The 12,760-nt window shown below is 55.5% G+C and overlaps 1 protein-coding gene across 1 annotated transcript in view; it reads left to right on the top strand.

Annotated features, from left to right (window-relative positions):
- LOC131407585 (cadherin-23-like) overlaps positions 1–12,760 on the top strand; it is a 326,276-nt gene that overhangs the window by 312,760 nt on the left and 756 nt on the right. Inside the window, exons 28-33 of the mRNA XM_058544366.1 lie at positions 2,945–3,005; positions 3,841–3,989; positions 8,630–8,765; positions 10,307–10,695; positions 11,605–11,706; positions 12,027–12,029. Coding sequence (XP_058400349.1) covers positions 2,945–3,005; positions 3,841–3,989; positions 8,630–8,765; positions 10,307–10,695; positions 11,605–11,706; positions 12,027–12,029 — 840 coding nt within the window. The remainder of the gene's footprint in view (positions 1–2,944; positions 3,006–3,840; positions 3,990–8,629; positions 8,766–10,306; positions 10,696–11,604; positions 11,707–12,026; positions 12,030–12,760) is intronic.

Genomic DNA, 12,760 nt, shown 5'->3' with positions numbered 1-12,760 from the left:
ACTTTCCTTAACCTTCTTTACCCAACCTGTCTGGACACCTCATCTGTGGCCCCTGTTCTCCTGAGATGGCAGGAGGCAAAGCTCCCAGGGTGGTGCAGGCTGCTGGGGGTGGGGAGCATCAAGGAAATCTCACCATGGATAGAGATACCCAAGGGCATCCTCTAGACAGCTCAGCCCTCTCGCCCATCCTGATTCCTTCCAGATCTGGACTGTTGAAGCATTCCAGTACATCCCTCTGTCTTCTAGCTCTTAAGACTTCTCAGGGAGGGGGAGCAGAAGAACTTCACAGCAAGGGGCAACCCAGCCATCCCCTCTCCAGTATAAATCAAGAGGGCCTGCCAGGAGGTGGCATAACTCAAAATGTCCAACCTTCTACATCTATCTTTGTGCCAGGCACCAGACAAGATGCTTTGCAGAGATTATTTCTAACCTTCCCATCAACCCTGCAAGGTTAGTTATCATTGTGCCCATTCTACAAATAAGGAAACTGAGGCTCAAGGGGGTTAAGTTACTCATCCATGGTCATATAGCCAGGAAGTGACAAAGCCAAGATTCACACTTGGGTCGGCCTGACCCAGACCCCTTGTTCCTTTCATTCCAACATACTTCCCCTCCTCCCAACCATCAACACACTTTTCAAAATCCTTAGACACACTTACCTCAGCCCCTGGGTGCCCGAGTCTGAGCAGGCCAGCACCTGCTGCCAGGTGCATCGTTCTCGTACTAGCCTCCATTCTGTCCTTTCTGTGCTCCACGTTCTGCTGAGGCTCCCACTGCCCCAGAGAGAAAGATCCTTTGCTATTCATTGAGGCTTTGTTCCACCCATCCAGCCACATCCTTCTGCTGTGTCCCAGTATGAATCCTTTACTCCAGACAGAGTGAGGTCCCAGGCCCTTGCTCAGCCCACCTCAGCAGCCTCTGCTTTTGCTCACACTGTTTCCTGGCCAGAATATTCCTCCCAACCCTCTCTGCTAAGCCGGGTCCTTCCCATCCTTCCAAACCCAACTCCTCCTATGGAAACCTTTGGCAATCCATTCCTTGATGGCCTCTGCTTTCTAGATCTTTGCAAGTAGGCTTCATCCCCCTCTTCTCTGGATCCCCCATGGTGCCTGGCCTAGGGCTGAGCACACAGCAGGCACTTGTCAGAAGCTGTCCAATGGGCCAAGATGGGAGAGGCTGCATTAAGGCTTCAGGGGCAGGAAACAAAAACTCAGTGCAAATTCACTTGGGCAGAAGAGGAAGTGTGCTGGATAGATGCTGGGATACCCCTCAGAGTCAAAGGAAGAGTCAAACCGGGAAAGGTGGAGATGCAGCTGGGCCTCTGGCATCACTGGGACCAAGGACCCAAATACTGCAGTGCTCTGTGCTGTGCGTCCTTCACCTCTGTTTGCTGAATATCAGCTTTATTAGCTCTCACCAGAGATCTGCTTCTAAGTCATTCACATATTCATTCAACAAATATCTGATCTTGCTCTGTGCCAGGGTCATTGTTCTAAAGATGAGGGATGTAGCATTGGACAAAGCCCCGTCTTTCCAGAGGGATATAGACAGTAAGCAAAGATACAGTGTATCAGAGGCTAATGGGGGTAGGAGAAGCCAGGGTACTGGAGTGGGGGCTCCAATTTCATATAGAATGGTCAAGGAATGCCTTATGAGAGATGACATTTAGCAGAGACCTGAGGAGATGAGAGAGTGAACATGCAGATATCTGGAGGGAGGGCTGGCCAGGAGGAGGAAACAGTGAAGGCAGAAGCCCTGACGCCGGCTGCACTTGGTATTCAAGAAATAGCAAGGAGACCGGCATGGCTAGGGCAGAGTTAGTGAGGAGGGAGTGGTGGAAGATGAGCTCAGACACTCCCACTTCTTACCACCAGGAAGACCGCTCACTCTTTCTCTGGGCCCAAGGTCCAAAATCCCAGAGAAGGATGTGATTGGCCCAGTTTTGATCAGGTGCCCTCTCCTGGACCAGTCACTGCTGGCCATGGTCAGTAAGAACCCGGCAGCCCCAGTGCACACCACAGGGTTGAAGTGAGAGGTGGAGAGAAGAGGGGGATCCAGAAGAAGTGGGAGGGTCCAGGGTGTCATGAAGCAATTCACCACAAATCATACAGACAACACACCATGGCCCTGCGGGCGTCTTCCTGCAGTGCCTTGTGGGGGTGTTCTCTACTTGTTTCAGGCGTGCAGTGGCAGAGCAGGTGTTCAGTTCTTGGTTTGACAGGACTCACCTTGGCGCTGGCTGTGGCTCTGCCAACAGCCTCAAGGCTGGACTCCTTGTAAAAAGGGCTAAGTGCTGGGCAGTTCTCAGAGTGAGAACAACACCCCCCCAAGTCCCACCAGAGACGGTACATAAGCCTGAGATACAGCCAAGCAAGCCGGGGTGATGGAAACTGGACTGGAGCGATCGTGTGAGTGAATGAATATGGAGCCGTCCTTTGGGAGGTGGGATTTCTGGGTTTCCACAAAGTGGCCGTTACAGTAGACAGTGCCCGGCTGGGACCCAGTATGGCCAGAATGGCTTCACACCAAAGAGGTGTGGGCAGGAAGCAGCACCCCAGGTGAGGCTCCTGGGATCTCAGCAGGCGAAGGAGGGGACCGTGGAGGTGTGGGCTGACCTAGTCAAGGCTGGATCCAGAGAGCCATGGTGCCATCACCACCTTCTCCCCCATCCTCCCCAAGAACCTGAAGGAGAATCAGGGAGTAGAGGTGGCAGGTCCCCCACCACAGGCAGGGCAGCACAGAGCCATCAACAATCAGGTGTCCTCCTGGGGAATGAGAAAGACAGACAGGTCCCTCTCCTCTTCCATACCCCCAGCTCTGTAGGAAACCACAGGTTTGGGCAAGACAGGTGGGGGTGGTGTGGAGGGAAGAAGAGAGGCACCAGAAACTTCTCTCCCTGTGGGGTGGAATTCAAGGAGTGATGGCATGTCTCATTCTCCCTCAGCTAAAAGCCACAGATGCCGACGAGGGCGAGTTTGGGCGTGTGTGGTACCGCATCCTTCACGGTGAGTGGGCTGCCCTGGGATGGCGAGGGCCGGCCTTCCTGCCCTTAGGATGGCAGAGCATCTCTGGGCTGCCAAGGGAGCCCTAAGCGCTGTACACACAGGTGGGCCAGAGGGAGGAAACGGGGCCATTCTCCAATCATTTGCCCCAAGTTGGATGTCTGTTAAGTGAGGGCGCTTCATCTGGTTGCTATATTCCTGAAGTTTCTCATGTCCCACAGTGGGATAGCACCCTGATGGGGAGGGGGAGTTTGAGTCTCATTGGACCATCTAGAATCACGTGATCATCCCTGAACCAATCACTATGGCCAGAGTCTAAAATATACCGATCTGCCCCCTCCTGGAATCAAGGGTGAAATCACTCCTACACTAAGCACATGGACTGAGAGTGGAGGAGGGTGGATCCCCAAAGGAATATCAGGGTGCTATTACCGTAAGACGGTGGAGTGGGCACTGGACCAGCCCAGAGATGTCCACAAAATCCTTGATTCAGCCACCTACAGAGAACTTGGTTTTGGTTCCTCTTTTTGTAGTGCCCCAGGTCCCTCTGAAGTATTGAACCCACTGACACCTCTGGATATGGGGGTCTCAGGGGACTCCCCCAGGCTTCCCATAAGGAGGGTATAAGGTGGGCTTCTGCCCCCTCCCTCAAATCCTGCCAGGCCAGGGCAGCAGGAGGCAGAGGTCTCTTTGCCATTGTGGGCTTTGGCCAATCTCCCAAGACCTTTGGGTAGAGTCAGCATTCTGGGGGTCTGGACCCCCCTCGTTTCCCCCCACATTCCCACAGGCATCATGCTCCAGGACAGAGCCCATGCATCTCCTCTGTCTCTCCACACAGGTAACCATGGCAACAACTTCCGGATCCACGTCAGCAATGGGCTCCTGATGCGCGGGCCCCGGCCCCTGGACCGGGAGCGGAACTCGTCCCACGTGCTGGTAGTGGAGGCCTACAACCATGACCTGGGCCCCATGCGGAGCTCCGTCAAGGTGAGGCTGGGGGCGAGCGGCGACTCGCAGATAGCCAGTCAGCAGGTTGTGAAGCCCTGCATCCCCTTCAGTGCTGACCTCAGGGCTGGGCCCAGGCCACAGCTGGACCGGAGGTAGCCACCAGCTGGGGCCCAGGGCGGGCAGGGCTACCACTGGTTCAGGTGCTGAAAGACACCTGGAGCTAGGGGTGCGGTGGGGGGTGCCCCAGGCTCAGCGCAGCTTGGGATCTTGGATGTGTTGTTTTGCTCTGAGCCTCAGTTTCTCCAGACGTGGAAGGAGGCCAATGATACTGATGTCTGTCCACGGGATAAAAGAAGTGTCCTTCCTGTGCTAACCCCTATACCCACACAGCTCTCGAGGGTCAGCTGAGGAAATCTCACACATCTGATCTTGGAAATGTAGATGTTGTCACCTACATTTTACAAATGAGGAAACTGAGGCACAGAGAAGTCGCTAGTGATAGAACCAGGACTTGAGCCCGGGTCTTGTGAGTCCAAGTCCAGTGCTCCTTCCACTGGAAGTGTCCCCAAATATTCCAGTCACCACTCCCCGCTGCCCCATCAATTGTATTCTTTTCTGCCCACCCTCACTCACCTCGGGCCTCTCCCCTTGCAGCTTAATCCTCCTGAAAGGTCCAAAACACACACAAATATTCCCCGGGCTGGGCCAGTTTAGGCACTCTCCCACCTGGTGGCAGGGGGATGACTGAGATGAATGAGATCACCTCTCAAGGTCGCCCCCACTGCCCCCCAACTGAACACTCAGCAGCTCACAGCCCCTTCCCCTAAACCAGGTGGAAAGTGAGTCAGCCCCCAGAGGTGAAGAGTGGGAGGGAGATGGGAAAAGTCGGGGTGGGGAACAAGCAGGGACTTTTACCCAGAACTGAGTGAGGCAGAATCGGCTCCTCTTATCAGCCCCATCTCCACCCCGCTGTTTCCCCGGGCTGGAAACAATGAACGGATACCTGCCTGGGGCCACCATCATGAGGGACGTGCTAAAGAGCAAGTGACTCAGCCTTGGCCCATCTCCCACTGATGCCCCCACTGCTTTGCCCCAGGAAGTGATGGGAAGGGAAACCTGAGTCCTTACAGCTGCCCCTCTGCCCGGGTGGAGATGGCTGAGGAGGTCAGACCCCTTGGGTTTTTATACTTGGGGTTGCTTGGAACTGTTCCAGGGCCCTGGTGACTGAGGGTCAAACAGCACACCCTTACCTGAATGTACACCGAGCAGCCCCACACAGCCCGCTCCCCTGCGGGACTGAATTGCTTATTCCCGTGTTGATCAGTGCACCCATCAGTGCACCCATGTAAGCGCCTGCCCTTTGTGGGCCAGCTTCAGGCCGCAGAGTGACTGACGGCGGCATAGCTCGGGGTGGCTCCCTGGACTTCAAGCTGCCTAACCACAGCCCTCCTTGTGGCCCCCCTCGCTTCCCCACCACCAGGAGCAGGCAGGAACCTCTCTCCAGGGCCTGCTCCTCTCAGGGCCTCAGCATTGTGGCTGCAAACCTTTTTTTAGCCACAGACCTTTTTAAACAAAATGCTGTGCAGCGCCCCAGCGTCCTGTGTAAAATAGATCAAAGCCAGCCTGTGCAAGTCGTGTGAGGGTGGGACACCCAGGACCACACCTGCTCACCATCCTCCTCTGCTCCTCTCCCCATGAACCCTGAGGATAATAAGCCCTTACATCGTACTTACTCTGTGCCAGGCACTTTTCTAAGTGCTTCATGTGCTTGAACTCATTTAATCCTCATGACAGCCCTAGGAGGTAGGCACTGTTATTATACTCATTTTACAGATGAAGAGATTGAGGCAAAGAAGAATTGGCCGTTGTGTTTAGGGTCCCACAGCGGTAAGAGTAGAGCGGGCTTCACACCCAGGCTGTCAGCTCAGGTCTGTTCTCTTCACCAGCGCACTACGTAGCCTCAGTAATGCTCTTCAAAGTGCAGAGACTGCTGCTGCCTATCCTGAGTCATTTTAAGATGGGCATTTGGTTGCTGGTGCCTGGCGCGGCAGCTTGATGGCCCTTCTTGTACATAGCCCCCACACCCCTGAGCCCCAGGAAAGCTGGGGACCTTCCTGCAGACAGTGTGGGGACTCCAGCTTTGCCCTGGATTCATTTCCCCAACAGCAGCAGAGATGGCTCGCAGGGACCACCCACCTTCCCCAGTTCCTGCTTCAGAGACCACTGGCAGTGCAGAGGAGGGGCAGGGAGCGTGGAGTGAAATGACCCTCATAGAGACTGGGGGCCTCACGTGCACACTGCGTGTGTGTGCACACACACATCTCCTGTCTTGTCCCTGTTGGAGGGCACAGCACTGGACAGGAAGTGGGGCTGGTTCTCCAGGGAGCCCCATGGCTCAGTAGCTGAGCCCTCCTGCTCAGCAAGAACTTGGCAGACCTGGGTGTTTCCTGTGTACATCTGTGCCTCTCAGGTTTGCAAACCACACACCATTTTGCCTCCTGTCACTGCTGCTAAAAACGAGGCTGAAACCAACAAGAGGACAGTGGCATGCAGCCAGCCTCACGGAGGACGGGCCACACCCAGGCTCTATGCCACCTCCCTCCTCTTTATCGTACTGTCAGACCGGCCCTGATGTTAACCCATGATACTTGGAGTCAAGGCCATTTGGACAGACTTGGGAAGGGGAAGATGGATGGTTAGTTTCTGTTTACAGGAAGAGAGTTCCCGAAATTCATCCATGCAAATTCCCCCCACACCCACCCCACCCAGGATCTCCCCAGCCAAGTTCTTGGTGAAACCAAACTTAGAAGGTTCCGGCTTGTGAACAGCTGTGTGGGGTGGGCACTTTAGTTTGCATAGTGGGTTCTGGGTGTCTGGACATGAGAATCTGATGACACAGCAGGACCACAGGAACCCCAAGAGCAGAGAAGTAGAGAAACCTTTACCCCGTATGCCTCTCCTCCCACTAGCTCTGCTACCCCACCCACCCCAGAGTTCTCCACTAGTCAGCCACCATTTCTGCTTATACCACAGAAGCTCCTTCATTTCCCTCCAGCTAGTTCCCAGCTAAATCCAAAAGAGAAGCCAGGGCTGATCCCAGCAATAGCGATCAATCGGAAACCAAATATTCATGCTCCCAAATTGCCCGTGCCGTGGGCCCGGCCATTAGTGCTGGTGACCACATGTGAAATCTGTGTTGCGCGTCATTGCCTACGCCCCATTTACTCCCCTCCACTCTGCTGGCAAGTTCCGGCCGGCCTTGCTTCTGTTAGGCTGGAAGGGGTTTCTCCTGGTCTGGGGCCAGCTCATCCCCAGCATAGAGGAAAGAGCAGTAGGATGAGTAGATTGAGAAGGAGGAGAACCGCTACTCTCTTTCCAGCACTCTCGTTTACCGTGAGGCGTTGGGCAAGTCCCTCCCCGCTCTGGGCCTCTGTTCCCCCATCTGGGAAAAAAGGCAGGGGCCCTAGGCCTCCCTATGGCTCCTTGAGCAGCAACAGTCTGTGGCTATAACTCCCCTCCCCACCATGCCGGTCCTTCTGGACACAACCTGGTCCTGCCCATACCTGGGCCAGACCCTCCCCGTGCTCCTGTGTGTGCTGGGGTTAGGGGCACACAAAAGAAGGATGGTGGTGCTGATCTCTATCTGTAAATATCTCTTTCCACAAACAGCTTTTTCGACAGTCTTATTTTTGTTACATAAGACATACATGTTCATTGAAGAGAAATTAGAAAGTACAAATAAGCAGTGATGAAAATTATACATAATTCCATAACAGACATAGCCACTGTCTTGGGCAGGGTCCCCAGAAGCAGATCCTGAGACAAGGATTGGTGTGAAAGTGATTAGTAGGAAGTGTCCCCAGGAAAAACCAGAAAGGGCCTGGGACTAGCAAGGAAAGGCGTGTAGCAAAGTGGCGCAGGGAACTTGGACTCAGTCCCACTGGGACTCTGGAGAGCGTCACTTCAGCTGGGGCGAGGAAGCCCGAGTATTTGCACGCCCGTCTGTCAGTCATGGCTGAGGGCTGCCCCAGGGGATGTAATTCCCAGGCACTTCTGGCTCTCTGGGTATGCAGGTTCCATCATCCTGGGTGGGGTGGGGTTAATCCTCCACAAAGAGCTTTGGGTGCTGGCCGCAGGCCGTGAGAGCACCCAGAGAAAGTGCGTGAGAATCTAAAGGGGTCTGAGCGCCACGTCCTCTACCACAACCGTAGTTGACTTTTTACGGCTCTTCTCCCAGATATATCTGGATATTTGAACAGGGTCCCTTTAAACTTTTTCAAGTACTTTTTTGCAAGGCCCTGGCTCATTTTGTCTTCATAACAGCCCTAGGAGTGGCACCGGGCATGAATTATTATGTTGATACTGCCGTTTCATAGCTGAGAAACTTGACCCAAAAGGTTCACTAATTAGTCACAGGTTCCCACAGGATTAGTAGCAGAGCCAAGAATGAGATAAGGTTCATTCCTTAACCAGTGATGTTTGAGCACCTGCCACATGCCAGGTCCTGTGCAAGGTGCGGGGACACAGTGACCAACCAGGCAGCCCCAGGCCCTCCATGGGGAGCTCACAGCTGGCCCAGGAGAGCAGTGGCCACACACGCAGGCCCAGGTGGGCCCAGCCCTGGGCCTCCCCCGTCTGCACCCCACCCTGACCTTCTGCCCCTGGCCCGCCTCCTACAGGTGATGGTGTACGTGGAGGACGTCAACGACGAGGCCCCTGTGTTCACGCAGCAGCAGTACAGCCGCCTGGGGCTTCGCGAGACCGCAGGCATCGGCACGTCAGTCCTTGTCGTCCAAGCCACAGACCGAGACACTGGTGAGGCCGGCAGCAGGAAGTTAGGGGGGCCCATTCCCCAGAGTGACTCTTCCCAGCTCATCTCTCCTGCTCCTATGGGGTCTGTCATCCTCATAATGCCTCAGATCCCCCATTCAGTGGCTCCCAGGCCGGGGAGGGGCTCCTGGGACAGTCTTGGTGGCAACACCACCAGATGCCCAGTCTTAAGAGGACTGGAGTCAGGAGGAGTTGTCCCAGCCTCTGGGTGGAGAGAGGAGCAGTCACAAGCTTGGGAAGTCCAGATTGTCATCCCAGAACCCAGCACTCCCGGCGAGCCTTTGGCTCGGGGCTGCGCAGGGCTAGGAGAGGTGGGGCTGACCGAGGCCTGCTCCTCCAGCCGCAGCTTAGGGCCTGCACACACAGGCTTCACAGGGGCAGTGTCCTGTTCCACAGGCCGGTGGCTTCCCTGAAGGCAGCCCGGACCTCACCAAGGGCCCTAAGCAACAGAGGTGGCCACAGCAGTGCGAAATGAAGGAGAAAGGTGACCAGGGTATTGCGGCTCTCCTCATGGGGCCTGGCTCCCTGGGCCTGTGCCCCAGGCTAGGGATATGGTCAGAGAAGAGCCTTTTGCTGGGGGGGTCCTCTGCCCCCCTGAGAGGCTCCCTGAGCTGTTGCTAGTTTCCCAGCTCCTGCCCTTCCTTCCTGTCAGCTGCTCTGGTGGCTCCCAACCCAGCCTCTCAGCATCCGCAGCTCACCAGGGGCATGGAGTGGGGTAGAGGGGAAAAGAGGTCTGAAAACTCTCGGGTGATTGCTCTCCCTTAAATGGCACATTGGTACAGTTCAGGTCCCATCCACTGCTGTGCACCAGTGGTTCATGAGCTTTTCTGGGTCAGGAATCTGTTTGGGAAACTCGTGAAAGCTATGGATCCCTCCCCAGAAAAACGCACGTCCATTCAGAATGTGCAAATAATTTCAAGGAAGTCTGGGATTTCCTGAGTGGTTTTATAACCATTCTCCTCAAAGTCTGTAGACTTCGACTAAGGAGTCCCAACCCAAGCTCCTGCTTGCCGGATGTGTTTCAAGGCACAGGGACTGAGGGTGGAGGGAGTGGGGATAACGGGGGAAGGTGTGCCTGGCACTGGAACCCTTCAGCCGGAGGGACAAGGTGAAGGCTTGGCCACCTCTGAGATGCTGCCCCTGTCTAGCACTTTCTAGATCAAAGCCCCCACTACAAGAGATCCCTAATTTCCCCACCCTCTCTTTGTCCAAATGCCCAAGGGAGGTGCTGGAGTTTGAATTTTGAGGCTCTAGGAGCAGAACCACCCCCCTCTGGCATATCTCTCATGCCAAAGCCAGGCCCCAGAGGAGGTCAGCAGTGTGTGCGGGGCCTTGCTGTCCACATAGACCTGGACCCCGTCCTCTGCCACATCCCTTGGGACAATCCGGCCCACAGAGGTGGGGGGTGGTGCATGCTGGGTAGGCGAGCCAAGGCCCCTTGTCCCCTCCCTCAGGGACAGCAGCGGGTATGCTGTGGGCAGCGCCACCCCCACCTGGGACTGCACAGCCTCTGTGTCCTCCTGCAGGGGCTGGCGGCCTGGTGAACTACCACATCCTGTCGGGCGCGGAGGGGAAGTTCGAAGTTGACGAGAGCACTGGGCTCATCGTCACCATGGATCACCTGGACTACGAGACCAAGACCAGCTACCTGATGAACGTGTCCGCCACTGACCAGGCACCCCCCTTCAACCAGGGCTTCTGCAGCGTCTACGTCACTCTGCTCAACGAGCTGGACGAGGCTGTGCAGTTCTCCAACGCCTCCTACGAGGCTGCCATCATGGAGAACCTGGCCCTGGGCACTGAGATCGTGCGGGTCCAGGCCTTCTCCATCGACAACCTCAACCAGATCACCTACCGCTTTGACACCTACACCAGCACCCAGGCCAAAGCCCTCTTCAAGATAGATGCCATCACGGTGAGGGAGGCTGGGGGCAGGCACAGCAAGGCTCCTCCCTAGGGGCAGGGAGCTCAATTCCTTTAAAGCTGACCAACACTTACTGAGCTCCTTCTATAGGCCTGGCACTCTCCTCTTTGTCATAAAGTGTCTTTGGGATAAACATCCCTGTAATACATCCCTTTTAATATTTAGGGGTAAGATACTTAAAGTTCATACATAGGCAACCCCATGTCTTCTTGTTACTAGACAATGAAAGCTATGCAAATCATCACATTTACCTTTTTACTTTGGCTGTTAGGAAGCTCAGGTATAAATTTGGTGCTTCATTGCAATAGCTAGTCTTAGCTATGTGTCTGGTGCAGCTGTCTCTTATCTACTGCCTGGATGTTACTTTTCCATCTTTGCTTTAGTGTGTCTTTTATCAGAATCCTTTCTTTGAAAATAAGCAAGGTAGTAATCACTACAGTGTGCCAGGCCTTGTCTTGGGGCATTTTTGGGAAGACAAAGATGACCAAGACCCTTCCCAGCCCTCAAAGAGTTCTCAGACTAGGAGTAGAAGTGGGAATAATTAAGGATGCAAATCAGAGCACCACAAGGGAAGATGTAGAAAGAACAAGAGAGGTATAATGGAGTCCCTTTGGGGCCCAGATAAGAGAGTAATCATACCTGGCTGGGGAAGTGGGAAGCCTGCATGGAAGAGGTGGCGTCTGAGTGAGATTGAGAGAGAAGTAGGATTTCCGCTGACAGAGCTTCATGGAGAAGTTATGCCAGGCAGAGGGAGCAGCGTGGAAGTGGGGAAGTGGGCAGAATGCTCAGGGTTGGTGAGGAGTGTGGTTTGGCCGGAGCATGGGACTGCTCGGGGACGGGGGCGGGCTCTGCCTGGTGGATGTGATATTGTCACTCGCCCATCTGGCCCCCTCCCTGCAGGGTGTGATCACAGTCAAGGGCCTGGTGGACCGGGAAAAAGGCGACTTCTACACCTTGACAGTGGTGGCAGATGACGGCGGCCCCAAAGTGGACTCCACCGTGGTGAGTGGGTCCCCGGGTGAGTCCCATGGGTGCAGCCTGGCACTGCCCAAGGCTTCCCAAAACCCACATCTGTAGCAGCCACCCACACGCAGAGCAGGCAGTGGGGGAGGGTTTTGATAGCCCAGGAACAGGTGCTGTGGCCGCATGCCACACCTTCCCGGGCAGCCTGGGCCAGGGATGGGACCTCAGACGGGGTGGGGGAGGCGTGGCATCTTCAACAGACTGCTGCTGGGACTGGGGCTGGAAGAGGCGCAGACTGCTAACCAACGGCATCTCTGCCTTTTCTCCCCCTGGCCTCCTGCTGCCGGCTCTGCCTGTAGAAGGTGAGTACCCTGTGGACTGGGGCTCTCTCCTGAGCTGCTGTCTGTGGCCAGTGCCGGCGCTGGACCTTCCTGCCTCTCCTGGAGAGGGCACGTGGACAGGCCTGTGGCAGGTCCCTGCTCAGACCCTTCACAACCTCCCAGTCCATCCTCTCTGAATCCAGGCCCCTCTTAGGCCTGTGCCCCGTGTCTAGCTCTGCCTGTCTACCCTCCGTGTCCTGCCGAGCCCCCATGGGGTCCTGGGGTGGGTAGTGAGCTGACAAGCAGTAGGTGGAACACACAATGGAAGGAACACTAAGGCCTCATCCCAGCTCTGCTCCTCACTGGCTGTGTGACACAGGCAAATTGCTCAACCTCTCTGTGCTTCCCTTTCCTTGGGTCTAAAATGAGGATCATGCCAGCAGCCCTGTCTTCCTCAGAGGGTGTGATGAAGATGGCAGGAGATGGCGGATAGAAAACCCTTTGTTTTCCCTGGAGCAGGATGTGATGGGAGTGGCATCTGTAAAGCCCTCCCCCTCTTGGGGGCTGGTGTAAGGAGCATTATACTACAGTGCATGTGAAGTGGGACACAGTGCTCGGGCCTCGGGAGTGCTGGGCAGGGGCGCAGTGGGCACCGTGTGAGTCACTGCCCTCAAGGACTCTGAACAAAGGCTGGGGAGACCGCATGCTGGGAGCACTTCAGGGAGGGAGGGTGACCGCTGAGGTCGTAGGTATCAGACAAGGTTTCTAGGAGG

This window comes from Diceros bicornis, chromosome 6, assembly GCF_020826845.1.
Source record: "Diceros bicornis minor isolate mBicDic1 chromosome 6, mDicBic1.mat.cur, whole genome shotgun sequence".
Classification (NCBI taxonomy): domain Eukaryota; kingdom Metazoa; phylum Chordata; class Mammalia; order Perissodactyla; family Rhinocerotidae; genus Diceros; species Diceros bicornis.
This window is presented reverse-complemented; position numbering and strand designations above follow the sequence as displayed.